This window comes from Anser cygnoides, chromosome 2 (genome assembly GCF_040182565.1).
Source record: "Anser cygnoides isolate HZ-2024a breed goose chromosome 2, Taihu_goose_T2T_genome, whole genome shotgun sequence".
Lineage (NCBI taxonomy): Eukaryota > Metazoa > Chordata > Aves > Anseriformes > Anatidae > Anser > Anser cygnoides.
Genome location: NC_089874.1, coordinates 137,047,881 through 137,064,194, shown reverse-complemented (window position 1 = coordinate 137,064,194; position 16,314 = coordinate 137,047,881). Strand labels below are relative to the sequence as shown.

The 16,314-nt window shown below is 39.9% G+C and overlaps 1 protein-coding gene and 1 long non-coding RNA gene across 2 annotated transcripts in view; one reads left to right on the top strand and one right to left on the bottom strand.

The window, feature by feature from the left end:
* Positions 1-4,123, top strand: part of LOC136789774 (uncharacterized) — an 18,293-nt gene extending 14,170 nt beyond the window's left edge. The window contains exon 3 of the long non-coding RNA XR_010828697.1: positions 2,598-4,123. This is a non-coding gene — a long non-coding RNA (uncharacterized lncRNA). The remainder of the gene's footprint in view (positions 1-2,597) is intronic.
* RIPK2 (receptor interacting serine/threonine kinase 2) overlaps positions 1-16,314 on the bottom strand; it is a 22,554-nt gene extending 6,240 nt beyond the window's left edge. The window contains exons 1-9 of the mRNA XM_066990578.1: positions 15,973-16,314; positions 12,866-13,019; positions 11,163-11,318; positions 8,770-8,927; positions 6,029-6,078; positions 5,533-5,694; positions 2,360-2,445; positions 2,113-2,202; positions 1,362-1,467 (exon numbers count right to left, since the gene is read on the bottom strand). Of these exons, the coding sequence (XP_066846679.1) occupies positions 1,362-1,467; positions 2,113-2,202; positions 2,360-2,445; positions 5,533-5,694; positions 6,029-6,078; positions 8,770-8,927; positions 11,163-11,318; positions 12,866-13,019; positions 15,973-16,166 (1,156 nt within the window). The 5' untranslated portion in view covers positions 16,167-16,314. The remainder of the gene's footprint in view (positions 1-1,361; positions 1,468-2,112; positions 2,203-2,359; positions 2,446-5,532; positions 5,695-6,028; positions 6,079-8,769; positions 8,928-11,162; positions 11,319-12,865; positions 13,020-15,972) is intronic.

Below are 16,314 nucleotides of genomic sequence, written 5' to 3'. Positions count from 1 at the left end.
GATGTCGCAAGCATGAATTTCTTGTTTTCTTAGAAAACAAATTTTTCAGGACAGACCATAGCTATCTGTCTGCTTACAGTGTCCAGAATAAGAAGGACAGCAGACCTGGGTCCTAGCAAAATAATTTAACAAACGATGTAATAGTATCTTCTGTGACTTCTCACAAAGAATTGAATGAAAGAATGAAAATTATGTAAATAATTTCATATATTTCTTCTAGTCAGCACGTGTCAACAAGATCTTGTCACCTCTGTCAAAATACATTGGGTTTGAACAGCCATTGTCACAATTCCATTTATTCTAATTGCTGTTAGAAAATAGGGGTTTTGTAGACACAGACATTACGGTTTCTCCACACCCATACAGCAACATCTAAGCAGTAACTCTATAAAGGACCACCAACTGATTAGTCAGTTTAATTGTACCTTCACAGTCAATGATCTTCACAGGAAGATTTGGCAACTTTTAATAAAAAACAGCAGCAACAAGGGCTGACATTTACCATTATGGTCAAGCATTGAAATGGGCTGCCCAGGAAAGCGGTGGAGTCCCCATTCCTGAAGGTATTTAAGAGACTTATAGACATGGCACTAAGGGACATGGGTCTTGGTAGAATATCTCCAGTTTTGCAGTGTCCCAGCACACCTTTTGATCCTCTATAGCAATACAGTTAATCATCTTGTCTGCTTTCATACCAATGGTCCCTGCAAAGCCAGAGGATGCCCCATTCTTTTGGAATATAAGTTTACATTCTTTCAAAACTTAAGTGCAGCTTTAATTTCATAATGTATTGCTATTCCATCTGAGTCCCAGAGCTTTTTTCTGGCTTCTGACGTCAGCAAAACCTCAAAACTGAGTTTTGCCTAGCAATTTTGCCAACTTTTATTTGGCAGAGGTGATAAATACAAAAGATATGTGCAGACACTTTCGCAAGCCAATCTCTTTAAAAAAGCCTTTTTACTGATTGAATGAGAAATGATCTAGAGGTTAGGCTGTATTAGAAACTTTCAGTTTACTCAGCTTTAAGAACACCTCACAATATTTAGCCTTTTTATATTTAGAAATACTTCACAAATGATTAACTAAACTGCCAAGATGAAGAGACAAGCAAATGCTATTGCTGCGCTCACGGCCCTGAATAGGAAAACTAACGCTGTGAGAATTTGTCAAGTGACAGGAACATAAAATCAGAGCTAAAATACATTAGTTTTTCAGCCAGAATACTAACTTGACAGCAATAAAACACATCTCTTTTCTGACATAAACAGATATCCAATAACCTACTATACAAATGCAATGTCAGAAAGGGAGCATAAAGCTGTGATGGCAAATTAAGTTTATATGAAGTCATGAGTATCTACCTGATGAGAGGATATTACACTTGGGAATAGACTTGAGTCTTGATATATCTGGAGAGATGCTTCGAAGGGGAAGTGCATCACAGTGTATGGAGGCAGAACACGTTTCCTGAAACGATTCCAGTTATATAATGAAAATTAATACATTTAATAAATAAATGCACATTAAATAAATAAGAAGATGCAATGATTTACCAAGTACTTCCCCATCACTGTCTTTTCCCTATTTTCTAAATACTCAATAGACAGCACAATTAGAATATACTAAGACAAAAGAAATATATGTAACCTTAATGCTTGTGTTTTTCCAAGGCAGACAGCAATTTTGTGTATGAGTTTAACTATTAGTAAGAATCAAAAGAAGCAGCACTAAGAACCAAAATTTACAAACAAATCCATATGACCCTATGTAAGCAAGCTGCACAGAGGTGTAAGGAAGCAGAAGACAATCACTTGAAGACACCGTGTGCTGGATTCCTCCTGGAGCAGATAGCTGCCTTTTCCACACTTACAGGATACACCAAATGTACCCTTCTTATTTCTGCTTATTGAGCCTTTCCTATCTTCACTCATATGGCTGTGCACATGATGCATCCCAGCTCAGCCAATGCATTTTATACCTTTCCTGACTGCACAAGAAAGTAAACTGCAAAACCATCCCCCCTTACTAAGACATCCGCCTTCGAAGCTCTCAGGATTTTTAATGATGTTGACATACCAGGGAAGGTCCAAATTCAACATACAAAATATTTACCTCTTGGGGATTCAGAGGTATATTTAGAGATGTTTTCTCCACATCTGTTTTCTTTCCACTCTTGTGAATACATTGCGATTCATACTGTGACTGAAAGAGACATTTTTACTTATATTAAATTTTTGATCTGTTTAAGCCTGATAATGGACTAGTTGAATAATAAAGGACATTATATTTTGTTCAGCAAAGAAAAGCAGAAGTTGCTAATTTATTTTACCAGTTCATGACTGCAACAAAAGCTACTTACCTTTGATCTCTTTAAGAGAATTACTGCTTCCAGCATAGCTATTTCATCAAACGTTCTCAGGACTGGTTCAAGGTCTATTAAACACTCTAAACAGAGAAACAATGATTTAATGTGGAAGTTAAGTTTTCATATTGCTAAAACTACTTTCTTATATTTGCAAAACTAATTGGTTTATTAATACATACTAAACTACTCATGTTATTAAATAGAAGTTTCTTGCTTTCACCTGTTACAACAGTTTTGCATCACTAAAACCAACCCTGATCTGGCCACCTCAGCAGCTTGGATCCAGGACTGTGCCAGACTCCAAATCTTGCATTCCTGGAATGGACAGATTAATGGATTTGCTGTATTTCAAGACAGACCCAACAAGCTTGATCTGCTAAATGGAACCAAAAGGTGCAAGACCTCAGAATGTGTTGCTCTACTCCCATTCCAATAATGGTGCAAAGAATTATGAGGAAAATAAAAAATTCAAACAACAAAACCCCACAGCAATATCCAGAAGAGAAGCTGTGATGGAGGACCAGAGGAAATGGTGATAGTCAAAGCACTGACCTACCATATCCAGTGAATCCAAGTAATAGCATCTGCATGCTCACCAAAGGCAGTAAATCGCAGATGCTAACATCGTCTGTCTGCATAGGGAGCCACATGACAATTCAATAAGCAAGTGACAACATGTGCAATGCTCCCTTGTCTTTCAATGCTGAAAGATTTGTGAAACTAAGTATTTCAAATTTGAGGATGACTATTATACAAACATCTCTTCGAGACTGGGCAAGTATAACAAAATGTCAGTGAAGGATGACAGCATGTAACTACTGCATTTCTATAAATTCCACTGATTCAGCAAAACCCATTTACCGTACTAGAAATCCATTACACTGCATTCTTATTAATGTATTTTTAATTTATTATAGTTTTACCACACTCCTTCCACATTAACTTTTTTTCACCGGCAGCTTCAAGACACTAATTCAGTAGTGGGATTCTTGTTCTCTTGCATCAGCTAACATAGAGTCTAGAGGTCTGGCATGCCATTTTCCACACTGAGGTACTAGGATTGTTAATTTTTATTGATTTTAATTAAACTGCAGGTTTCAAGACTGCAGAATCAACAGAATTACAGATCTGCGCAGAAACAGGACGATAAATCCTTGTCCCTTCTTTAATATGGGGAACAGTTAGGTTAACCAAGCTTTTCTATTTAAAGTTTATTTTAAAAAGTAGGGTTTGGGTGTTTTTTTTTTCCCCCTGTTTTATGGTAATTGCAAAATTTCCCAATCAGTGAGCTTTACTTCCCTTAATCTTGCAACGGTTTTGTAACTTCCTCTTTCTTTTTATGATAGTAAAGTAGAGGAAAAGCAATGCATGTTTCCTTCAATGACCATCTTACTACAGGCGCTGCACTAATAACAGAGCTGAAGACAGCTCACGCTGTAGTCATATCCTAGGTAATTATCCCTTGTGTGTGACCACAGACACTGGCTGCTATTTTATTTTGGGTATGTGACAGAGGAAAGCAAGAATACCTATGTAAATGCTATGATCTATCTATTCTTTTTGATTTTAGAAAATATTATAAATTGGTTTATTTAGTTGGAAAAAAACATCCATAATTTAAAATCATACAAACCAGACTCACACCAAAATAAACTAACCTTTCATAATGTTCTTAATGCAAAGACAAAAATGGTTCTAAAGAGGACATGTAATTCATTTTGGAACGTAAACTTTGAAAATAAAGATGCTCAATCTGTTTGTCTGTGTGTCCATTTTTTTTCAGCCAAACTGATCCATAAAAGTGAAGTTATGGACATTTCTTTTTGAGCTGTCTGAACAGTAATTTTCTAATACTTTCCAATTCAAAGGAATTATGCCTATCAAATCTTCAAGTGAAACATTAAGATTGCTGTCCTGCTTGTAAAATAAAATAAAATAAAAATTTAGAAAAAATAAATAAATTGGTATTTCAGGTAGGAGTCATTGCATTTTCAAGCTAAGCAGTGAGAAACTCAAAATAAAGGATTGCTTAATCCAGAGCTCTCTGTGCTGTTTTACACTTGAATACTTTTAGTAACTCTCATATTGTATTTCTTTTGTCTCTCCAAGGTGATCCAGCATTCTCTACATAATTAGGATTGCATTTTCAAAAGGAGTAGGGAGGGACTTTTTAAAGCACACTCAAATTAAACAAGCACAGCTGGGCAGCTGTGTGAACCACTGCTAGCTTCACTACGCTGATATATGTGACTACACCAACCCACTCATGACTTTTCATGACTAACTCTCATGGATTACCTTTATGTAACGGCCAAACAAGAGGCAGAAGTCACCAAAAAATTAGGCAGCTTTTTATGTAAGGGAGAAATTGGTATGGGGAGTAAATCTGGACCCAACATACAACAAGTATGCCAGTTAAGCATGACAAACCCAGGTGCTATATCAAAACAAAACTTATTCAGTTCATATGCCATGCCACTCTAATCTCTGCAAGCTTGCTCTTCAATCTTAGGCTCTAAATTCTGTAATTTACTGTAAAAAGGCTACAAGTATCTATATTTAATCTCATGTACAAAAAGCTAAACAAAGGAAATATGAAAAGAGAACGTTACATGTGTGGCATCAACCCGCTCCTTCTGAATCTGAGAGGTGGAACAATCAAAGATAAAGTCCCAGTGAAAAAGATTTATACATGCAAACACAAGGTGAAGTCACTACAGCTCATCTGATGAGCAATGATTTGCTGGTATGTTTGCAGGCTGGCTTACAAATCCCACAGTATTCACACTACCTATTTTACCTTCCCCCCCCATCCTTCCTGTGAATAAAAAATTAGAAGGAAGTCTTCCCTTCAAAATAAACTGAAAAAAAAGCACAAGTAGTAATCTATGCTACTTTTTCTACAGGGAAATTAGACACAGCAAATGCAGGAGACTCCAACTAACAACTCAATTTTATTGCACACATAGCTCCATTCCCAAAGATTTGTTTATAGGCATAATGAACGCAGACAAGTATCTTATACCATGCAATGTGACTGTGCAGATGCATCTTTTGTCATCTTTACCATTTCCCTCTCAAGACTATAACCTTGCTCTGTTAGTGCCATGTCAAGACAGAAATCTGCCAATTTAAAAATATTTCCTCACTACTCAAGACAAACTTACTTAAGAATGATGGTCTTTCATCCGGGTTTTGTGCCCATCCACTTACTATCAATCTTATGACGAAAGCTCGATGAGGAATGTCCATTGATAAACTTTCTTCACTTAAGTCTAGTCGCTGTCCTTGTGACACACTATACATTATCTGCAATGGGTTTATAACTTCTGTCAAAATAGACATCGTGCATTCATTAGAAATATATGCAACATAAATAGCTTACTATAGGAGGGATAGTTTAGATTGCAGCCATAGTATTTACAGTTCACCAAAATAAGGCTATGCGTTTTTTGTTTTAAAAACAAAAGTATTTTGAATTTATCAATCAACAGTGTAGTTTGAAAAACAACACAAGGAGAGCCTAATCTGTAACTCAATTCTTCAACATGCTCACAAACTGGATTATTACAAAGTAACCCCTAAAAAGCTTAAGCTCCCAGGTATCAAGTTTAGCCTTCACACAAGGCCAGAAAAATAAATTACAGGAAAAGATGGCCTTACCTTCAAATGGCTGCTTCCTTGACATCACTTCCCACATAATAATTGCGTAACTGTTTTTGAAGTGTAAAAAGTATGGAAGATATTATTTTAGATTGCTGACATTGATAAAACAATGTACTCAGCCTAGCATTTTATTACAAATGTTTCACTAATATGATCCTGCATGGCACAAACTGGTCTGCTTGCTGAAAAATACAGTGATGCCCCAAACCTATGCAAACTAGCAGGAATTCTAATCAATGACTTCAGCTGAAACTAGTCAATAATTTTAAAGTACAGAAACGCTACAGGGCATATAAGCTCCTCTTCCAAATCTGTATTAGCTCTGCTCTATGTTGTGAATTACGTATGTGCAGTTTAAATCTCAGCATGTAAACCTAACGTCAGCAGTACGGTGCCTTCCTAGTCCTGACGGCCACTCCGATGTCCCCACAGGGAGCAGGGTGCAGCAGACAGGTTGGCTCTCACCACGACTATCCTGACACAAACTCAAGAGTCAGGTAGGATATGGACTTGCACCAGGAGACATACCCCGGCTTCTCCCACAGACATGTATACTTTCAATTTATGCAATCATCTCTGCAAGAAGAGATGTAACTTTTACATTCAGTTTACAAAAGAGACTTTTGGGAAGACCTTGCCCAAAGAGGCTTTGGAGTCTCCACCTTGGAGACCTTCCGAAGCTGCCTGGACGTGGTCCTGGGCAAGAGCCCTGGGTGGCCCTGCTTGGGCAGGGGGTTGGACCTGATGCCTCCAGAGGTCCCTGCCAGCCTCAGCCATTCTGTGAAGACTACTTTGAAAGACAGCCAGACTGAATGCACATCTGCTCATTCAAACCCGTGACATTCTTTTCCATTCACATCAACAGGAATGGAGGTGGCCCACTGCATACAAATCTGCTCCATCTTTAGTAGACTAGTCACTCTCTTCAGTCATCAGGACATAATAATATAAAGGTAATTCTAAAGAAGTTTGTAACTTAGATTAGATTATTTTTATTTTTTCATTTGCTTTATCTGCATTGATTTTTTTTATATAACTTAAGTCAGTGTTGCACTGAAATAATGTAAAGAAAACAGATCTGGCTTTTCTGTATAAGAATAGGAACTTGGCATGAGGAATAAATCTAGTAGTTCTAAGCTTGAAGTGAGTAATCAGTGAGTATTTTTGCTCAAGAGTGTCATTTCCAATGTCAAACATCCTTATAAAGCTACCTTCTCAACCACAGTTTCTCATTGTGTTTAAAATTTGATTGTAAACATTTATTTAAAAAAAAATGTAGATCTGAAATTGTAAAGTTTAATATTTAAAAAAATTAATCCAATTTCCATTGAAGCCATTTTACAAAAATCATAAGAAAAAATGATACAATGCAAAGAATTATGTTTTTCTTAAGTAAACATTCTTTTTAACTACTGAAGTAACTTTACACAAAGAAGGCATCTTCCTAAATGATATCTCTGGTGGTCATTTCCTCCACTGTCTCTCTACCCCTACATTTTCCTGCCTTGAACTTCCATCTGTTTTCGATATACTTTCTTAGTTTCTTTTCTCTCTCCTCAAATAATCTCCCTTTCCTTCTTAACAGTTTTCTAAGATCTACTTACCTTTTACCTCTTATTTTCTCCCATTTGTTATTCTTCTACATGCAACTTTTTTTCCTAACATTTATCTTCCTCATCTCCACTCACTCATTAATACACAATCCATACTTTCAAATCCTCTAAGAGCAGAAGCCATAACTTCACACTGCTACTTCTCCATAATACATTGGTATTCCTTTTCAATGTCTACCTAGTCCACTTTCTCCTCAAAGGGTGAGGAAAGCAGAATGTCAAAGAACTTTGTGTGCTCCTCAAAAGTAAAGGGATAATTAAAAGAAATAATGGTCTCTCTGGATGTTAGTGAGTCCCTCTGGGGCTGATTTATCTTCCACCAAAACACAACCCTGTCACAGACAGCTGAAATTAAAGATGGTAGAGCGCAACACAGATGGACTTTGTCACACTGATATGCCTCTTCATACCTCTTAAATCTCCATCTGTGTATGATAATTCCCTCCACAATTGCTCAAATAACCTTTGAGCTCTGTGAACCTCTTCAAATTAGCTGATCATAACTCTAATATCCTGACAGCCATTTCTGTTCTTATACAGGTAGCCACCACTCTGCTACTTTCAGCTATAACTCAGAACTGACTGAAGCAAATCTACCTGAACATTCATAAAGTAAGCTACTCCTTAAGTAGATCTCTATTTGGAGATAGTGAGAGACAGGAGATCTCTACACTTCCTCCAACCCCATTACCCTGTTTTTTCTAACCCCTTCCAAAAAAAAAAAAAAAAAAAAAATTCTTCTTTCCCCCCAGTACATTCTGCAATTATGTTAATTGATGCACACAAATTACAAAGGCGTGTGAAGCAAGGTAACAGAGTGAACAGTTTTTTCCTCCCCACATTCCCTGTATGTATACACTCTCATTCAAAGGAACCAGTCTCCTCTGTCTCTTTTCACAGTTCTAGTTTAAGCTCTGGAGTATTACACTTCTCACAGTGTTTCCTAGAGAAATGGGTAATCAACAACTCCAGCTACCAATTGATTCTTTTTTCCCGATTCATTTTGCTTAGACTCTTTCAACATTATTGAAAATAATAAAATTGCTGAAAACATGTTAAAACCTAATTTCAGCAACTCAGATTTGATTTAGATTGAAAAGTCCCCTTGAGGACAGCACGGGTTACCTGTAGATATCGTGTTTCACACTTGCCCGGGTTTTCTGACTGGGATTGTAATCTTCAGGTGGCATGTAGATGATGGTCCCTCCTTCTGGCAAGGAAGTTTCGCTGCGTGATTGCGACATGGATATGACACGCCATTTTGACATGCCAAAATCTGCAATCTGGAAAGGACAGAGCAGTTGTTCTAAGAACTGGATTTATCTGTTAACCCTTGTTACAAATTCCTCAAATACACCTGAAGGAACAGCTTGTTTAAAATCCTTAACCTGACACATAAAAACTATGTGGTTGTCTTAACAACAGGAAACACCTGCTCCAGTGCAGAAAACATTCCCAGTTCATGACTCACACTATTCCTACAGCACTGCCCTGTCCTGTTGTTCTTTTAAGGATGGATTCACATACTCTGTGGCTGGGATATCTATGGTGGAAGCCTGTCCTATATGAAAATCACTTTCTTTCACGGAAAATAAGCAAACCAAAAGACACTGAGTATTTCCAGCTCACTGGCTGTCTCGAATGCACAAAGTTAATAAGGATCATAATAGCTCTATGCAACTTAGCCTGCACATATCCTGGGACAATTGCTCGTACAAAACAATTTTAGGACAGCCCACCTCATCCCCAAAACCAGGAAGCATTAATCTCAGATTAACTAATTTGGTATTCCGAAATTCTGTGCTGCAAGAAATCACCAAATATTTTGTTTACCATGACCTCTGGGGCCATCCCAAAATAGTCTCCTTGTCCCTTCCTACAGAGTTTACAGTACAACTACATCAAGAATTAACTGACTTAGTTAACATTCCCAGACATCCACCGGGTGGGAGCAGGATGTCAGACGAGATTACAGGCAGGGAGACACACAGTCAGAAGAACAGGCCTTCTGGTGGAGCTGCAGTGTCCAACATGCAAGGGAGAAATAAATGTATGTAGGCAGCAATGACCTCTGGACTTGCTCAGCATTTGCATCAGAGCAAAATAATTTTCAGAGATGCCTGTGTGAGCAATTAATGTAATAGAAATAAGCTTTCTGGAGAGTATAAACAATACCCTTGTTTTCTTCACAACTCATGCACTGAAGCTTTCCTTGCTGTTACAGGTCAGGTTATCTTGTTCATTCAGTAGATCTGATACAGTCAGAAGCACTCTATGAATGGTGTTGCTTTTACACATGTACAATACTTTTTCTGTTTAGCACACGTGATTTCCTTCCTTGCAATTCCTGCCAGCTGTCCTAAATCAGAGAATTGTGCTACAGCCCAAAAAACCTTCCTTCCTATTACTCTAGCAAAGCAACTGTTTATATGCGGTCAGGCAGTGAACCAGACTGCACCAGTGCTGCTAGAGTATAAAAAAACAAAAGCGTGGTTAACTTGGGCCAGTTCCCAGTCAGGTTTATCAGGAAGCTCTAGAGATGGTGACACTGGCAGAGCTGAGTGGGAGGAGGTATGAGCTGCTGAGGGCGTGAGTGAAGGGAATGCTGCGTAAGCTGCCTTGCTGCCAAGGAAAATGTCTTTGCAAGAGAGAAAGAAGAAATCAGCACTGCATCTTTGATCTTTGCTCAAATGACTGACAGAAAGATTCATCTCACGTTAACTGAAGCAGTAGCCATTCAAGATTAAATTAGGTGTAAGATACCTCTTATTTCTTGTGTACACGAGTAGTACATTCTACCAATGTAAAAAACAGAGGATCTGAAGGGAAAACAAAGCTTACATTTTTGTTATTTTCATTAACAGAAGACCTCTTGCAATTATAGAATCACCTAACCATTTTGTCAGAAGTACTTCTGATCTCTTTTTCACATCATGGCAATGATATTTTAAAAGACAGAATTCAAGTTTTAAACTTATTACTTCTTCATGTATATTTGCTTGTTCTAGCAGCTTTGAAAGAGCCATCTCAGCATGTTCAAATTTTGAAGTTGTTTTACATGTTCTTATACTGCACTAATAAAATAAATGTGCATATTGAATGATAAGCATCAAATGGTGTTAACATTAGAGTTTGTTTTTTCTGATCTCTAGAACTAACTTGCCTGAGCATCTCAGACAGGAAAACTTTCTATTTTCTACTCTGAAAGGGCCAGACAGAGCTACCCGTGGGAGGCTGTCATCAGAAAGTGTCGCCGCTATTGAGTAACACTGCTATAACGGAAGCAGCCCATATTCTGGAGTTCTGGTCTTTGTTTAGATGGATCAAAAATCCACACTTGAACAAAATAGAGCTTTCCAAAGAATTTCTAAGTTCTGTCTGAAAAGATAAAAATCAAACATCTGGCATACAGCTATGTCCCTTCTGCGTGGCGACAACCCCAGTCTTCTCCCGCTACAGTAATTAAACACTTTGGCTCATTCTGGATGCTGAGAAACATAAGAATTAAATAACTCTACCTTGACATGAAACTCATCATCCAGCAAAATATTCTGGGTTTTCAAGTCATGGTGCAGCAATGGAGGATTCATGTTGTGCAAATAGTTTACTCCCAGAGCAATTTCATAAAGAATGCGGTATCTCAGGCACCAGGGAACATCAGGATACATATCTTTCTGCCAAAATAAAACCACAAAACCAGAATATAATCCTCTGTTCTGATCTGACAAGATAACACAAAGGCTTTCATAATAATAAGAAAGTGAGTTGGACAAGCAGTAATCTTTTAAAACATATATTACATTAACTGCACGTTGATACTGGCTAGCTGTTAAGACAAATACATAAATATTAATCACGCATGTTATGATGTTATACTTCCATTTCCCTAACATCCATACAGTTCATGACTGCTACACATAATTTGTATATAGAACATTTACCGTATTACTCATAATTACTCATATGGAAATATGAGTTACAGATGAACTATATGAAACCTGTAAACCACTGTCTGTGAGTACTGCACAAAGAAAGACACGAATCATACCTGCTACTGACACTGGGGAAAAAAAAAAGTGGTGAAACTAACAACAAAACACTACTTTTAGAAATATAAGTACAACAACAAAAAAACAGGGAAACTCAAATCTTAAAAGTTACCTTAACATTACTGTATTTGTGTAAAATACAGAGCTGAGCTCTTTAAGGCATAGGCAGGTATTGACTAAGGGTACAGAAGAGACTGCAGTGCTATTGATACACAGCTACAGTAGCTTTACATTAGCTCGGACCAACCTTGTAACAAGTCTCAGGAGGAGTGGCTGAGAGAGCTGGGATTGTTCAGCCTGGAGAAGAGGAGGCTCAGGGGTGACCTTATCGCTCTCTATAGGTACCTTAAAGGAGGCTGTAGCGAGGTGGGGGTTGGTCTATTCTCCCACGTGCCTGGTGACAGGACGAGGGAGAATGGGCTAAAGTTGCACCAGGGGAGGTTTAGGTTGGATGTTAGGAAGAACTTCGTTACTGAAAGGGTTGTTAGGCATTGGAATGGGCTGCCCAGGGAGGTGGTTGAGTCACCATCCCTGGAGGTCTTTAAAAGTCGTTCAGATGTTGAGCTTAGTGATATGGTTTAGTGGAGGACTTGTTAGTGTTAGGTCAGAGGTTGGATCCTGGAGGTCTCTTCCAACCTAGACGATTCTGTGAACCTAATTGCAGCAGCTGAGAGTTCAGCACAGGAGAACTTACTCCTGAGAGTAAGACCTGGTAGAAATATTTGTATCTATTTAGATTAGCAATATCTGACTTCTATAATTTTTTTTTTTTTTTTAAAAGTTTCAAATTCAGGAAACAGTCGTCTTTTTGTGATATTTACACTACCAACAGCTCTGAAAGCCAGATTAAAGTAAGCACAACTATTTCAGCTTCTAATTACAGAACAACAGAGATATTAAAAGTGATTGTACACAATAATTAATCATTTAGCCTGTTATAGATTACAACATTACAGGAAAAAGTGCAATACAAATAAAGTCTACTGAGATTTGTTGCCCTTTGGGGGTACAGAAAGTCTATATGAGCAACATAAACGATAAACTACCAGTGACTGTCCTTTAATTTGAAGTATTATTAATAATAAACTTTACTATACTACTCCCCTTAAGTATGGAAATCACAGTCTATTTAAAACAATCAGGGATGATTTAACGACTTTGAGTGCACTTACCCCATGTAAAAGCTCGTTTAGTGATCCATTAGTCATGTACTCCGTTACTATCCCAAGAAATTCAGGCTCATTGCAAATTCCCAAAATTGGCAGAATGTAGCTAAACCTGGCTTTGTGCAATATCTCTGCTTCTTTTAGAAGGTGATTTCTATCACTTAAATAAAAAGAAAATAAAAGAAAATAAAGAAGGTTAACATACCATTACTAGGAAACTCTAAGCAAATGTAAGGTTCCCTACATTCTGTTTAAAAAACTATGTATCTATATGCAGCACCACCACCTTTCAGTACTTTTTCCTACTACATTGCACTTTGATAACAAGATGCTTGCTATAAGACAACTCAGAATCTGCAAATATTAAACAACTTCCCTAGTTTTGCTGTTCTACACAAATATCTCTATTACCAAAACACATTTCATTCATGTTTCCAGTAAATAAGGATACCATCAGAACTCCAATTGGCACCATCCTGAGCAACCAGAACAGCAACAACCAACTGCACCTGTCCTGTTTTACTGTCCATCTTCAAACACTGTGTGTCCACTATGGCCCACTATTTATCTCCTACAGAGTGGAGATCTTATCTCGTGATTTTCCAGTATTTTAACTTAGAGGACGCTGGAGTGCACTAAAATAATACTGGTTAAAGGGATACGCCTTCACTTTCTGAAGGAAAAGGAAGGACCAGCTATGTTATGTTTTCATGTAAATTGTTCCTTCAAATTCAGCTCCTGCTCTGAATTGCCCTCTGGAAAAAAACAACAAAACAAAACACTTTGATTGCACGGGGAGCAGAGAGAGACCAACACCTGAATTTGGTGGTGTGAATGCCCTTTGTTATTGTCAAATCTCCTCATAAGTGTGAATTTGATGCATCATTACCACTTCAGACCTTGCAGCATACAGTACGTGAAGGTCAGGTTATATTAAAAAATAAGTATGCTTCTATCCCCAAAAATTGAAAATATTTTTTTTTTGGATGCTTTGTCTTTCAAATCATATTATATCTCCAATTGTATATTAGAACTCAAAAAGCATATATCTCAAACATCCCACAGTGAGGATACTCAGACCATGAAGGAGTCTAAGAAAAAAAAAAATAAGATTTAGACTTTACACCAATGGGGACTGGTACAGGTACAAGTATATCTGCAAGACAACCAAACATGAGACTTCTACAGCACATCTAAGACCGAGCTTTTGGATGTGAGCCAGCCTGATTCAGCAGCTGTACGGCTGAGCTTGGGGCAAGGCAGCGTCCAAGCCAAGTCCATGCCCATCAGGACTCAGCACAGCGCCGTGTCAACCTGGCGATACAGCTCCCAGATGAGAGCTGCTTTGTGTCCATCCAGCTCAGAGCACAGACCAATGGGTCCAGAGGGATGTGGACTGCTCAGTGTAGATGCAGCCCTCGCAAAGAAAAGGCCTCCAGAGTATATGGGGAAAAATGGAAGCCTAGAGAACTAAAGCCTGCTGCTTTTATGACAGCAAAAGTTAGAATTTAGTGGTATGTTAAATTAAGGCTAGTTGTTGGTCCTTGCTTTTGAGACAGAAAAAAGCTTCTATTTTGGGAAACTCTAGGTAGTGATCAAAGTAAAAAGGCAAGTAAAGCATGGGACAAAACGCATGGCTCCCTCCCTCTCTCTAGTAAAAAATAGGTTTGAGAAAAATTAGGGGTTTTCCCAGACCACGAGGCACATCTGCATGGGATTCTGCTGTAACCGGGAAAGGAGTTGCAACACGCGGAGGTTTATTCCTGCGCCTGTAAGTCACTTCACCTTTGCCTGCTCCACACCAGAGGGGCATTGAGCAACGCCTAAACCAGCAGGAGCCCACAGCGGCTCCCAGGCTGCCTTGCTGTTGGGCAGGTCGCACACCAAATTCTGCGATACACAGCACAGGCTTCCTGGTTGGAAGGATTAACTGCACTGTCAACTCTCCGGTCTTCCGTTTTCACGGCAGCTTTTTGAGGATGGTATGTTATATTGCCTACAGTACAACCCACAAGTTACTTGCTGCAGAGACTTAGAGCAGGTTTACTGCAGCTTTTGGTTATTCTGACAATATTTCTGAGCTTTGCATAGTATATGGTTGGTAACTGAGTTGTTTTGATTACCCTGGTTGCCCTTTTTGTCAAGTTTTCACAGGTTAGATGTCACAGTAATCTAAATCCTAGCAAGGCTAAAAATAACATTTACTGTTTTCTCCCAAGTGAGTTCAGAGAACAAAACGCTGCATTTCTGATTTGTGGGGATTTAAGAAGACATTTACATTAATGAAAATGAAACCAGTAAACTTAACAACAGCACAATGCTTCTGCTTAAAAACATAACTGAGATTTCACTTCATTCTGGCAAGATTTCAGAGATAAAGCCTGTGTATTACACACACCTATACACACCTAGGGAATAAGTTGTTCTAAGCCATCTAACCTCTTATTTTATATTCTAGCATATTGGGTCACAGGATTAGAAGCCTTCTGGGCTAGCCCGTAACCTTTCCAAAAACCAAACCCAAAAAACTTGTGAACTGAGGAACAGCTGACACGTTTTTACACCCGTGTCCTGCCGGTTTAAGCGTGCAAGCCCACAAGCACACACGCACACCCGAGTGTCTCAGCCGCCTATCTGCCTGACACCGGATCAAAGAAACCTGAGGCAGTAAAGATGAAAGACACCTACAGAAGAAACAGGAGGCAACACCCTAAGGAGAGGCAAACTAGCATCGATATGGTAAAAAACTGGCATTATAGAGAGCGAAGGAGGCATAGATGGCTGTAAAGTTGCTCCCTGCTGCTGGGGTGACAGCTCGGCAATAAACGTGCCGCCACCTGACCCCCAGGAAAAGGGAACGCGGTCGCTACCAGCTGACGAACTGGTGAAAACCAGCAGTATGCGGGGGTCTGTAAGCCTGATATTTAAGATTACGGCGAGACTTGGGGCAAAACCACCACCACCCCCTTCGGCACCCCAAAGGGAGGAAGCAGCGGGGCCTCCCCACGTCCCCCCACCGCCCGGGCTGAGGCGGCCCCGCCTGCCCCCCCGCGTCCCCCCGGACCCTCCCCAGCCCTCCCCAGCCCCCGGCACCCCCCTGCCCGCCCCGCTACCTGTCCAGCAGCGGCCCCTGCAGGCACTTGAGGGCCACCGGGACCCTCCAGTCGGCGTGCCGGGCGGCCGACACGGTGCCGTAGGCGCCGCGGCTGAGGAAGCGCAGGTCGGGCAGCTTGCTGGAGGGGACGGCGGGCAGGGAGCAGCTGATGGCGGCCGCCCGGCCGCCGCCGCCGCCCTCCCCGCCGCTCATCCTCGGCCGGTTCCAGGGCCGGGGCCGGCTCCGTGCTGCTCGTCGGGCCCCGCGGTGCCGGGGGCGGCCACGCCGTGTCTGGGCCGGGCGCTTGCGGAGCCCACAGCGCCCCAGCCCGGCCGCCCCGGCTCGTCTCGCCGTCCTTCCC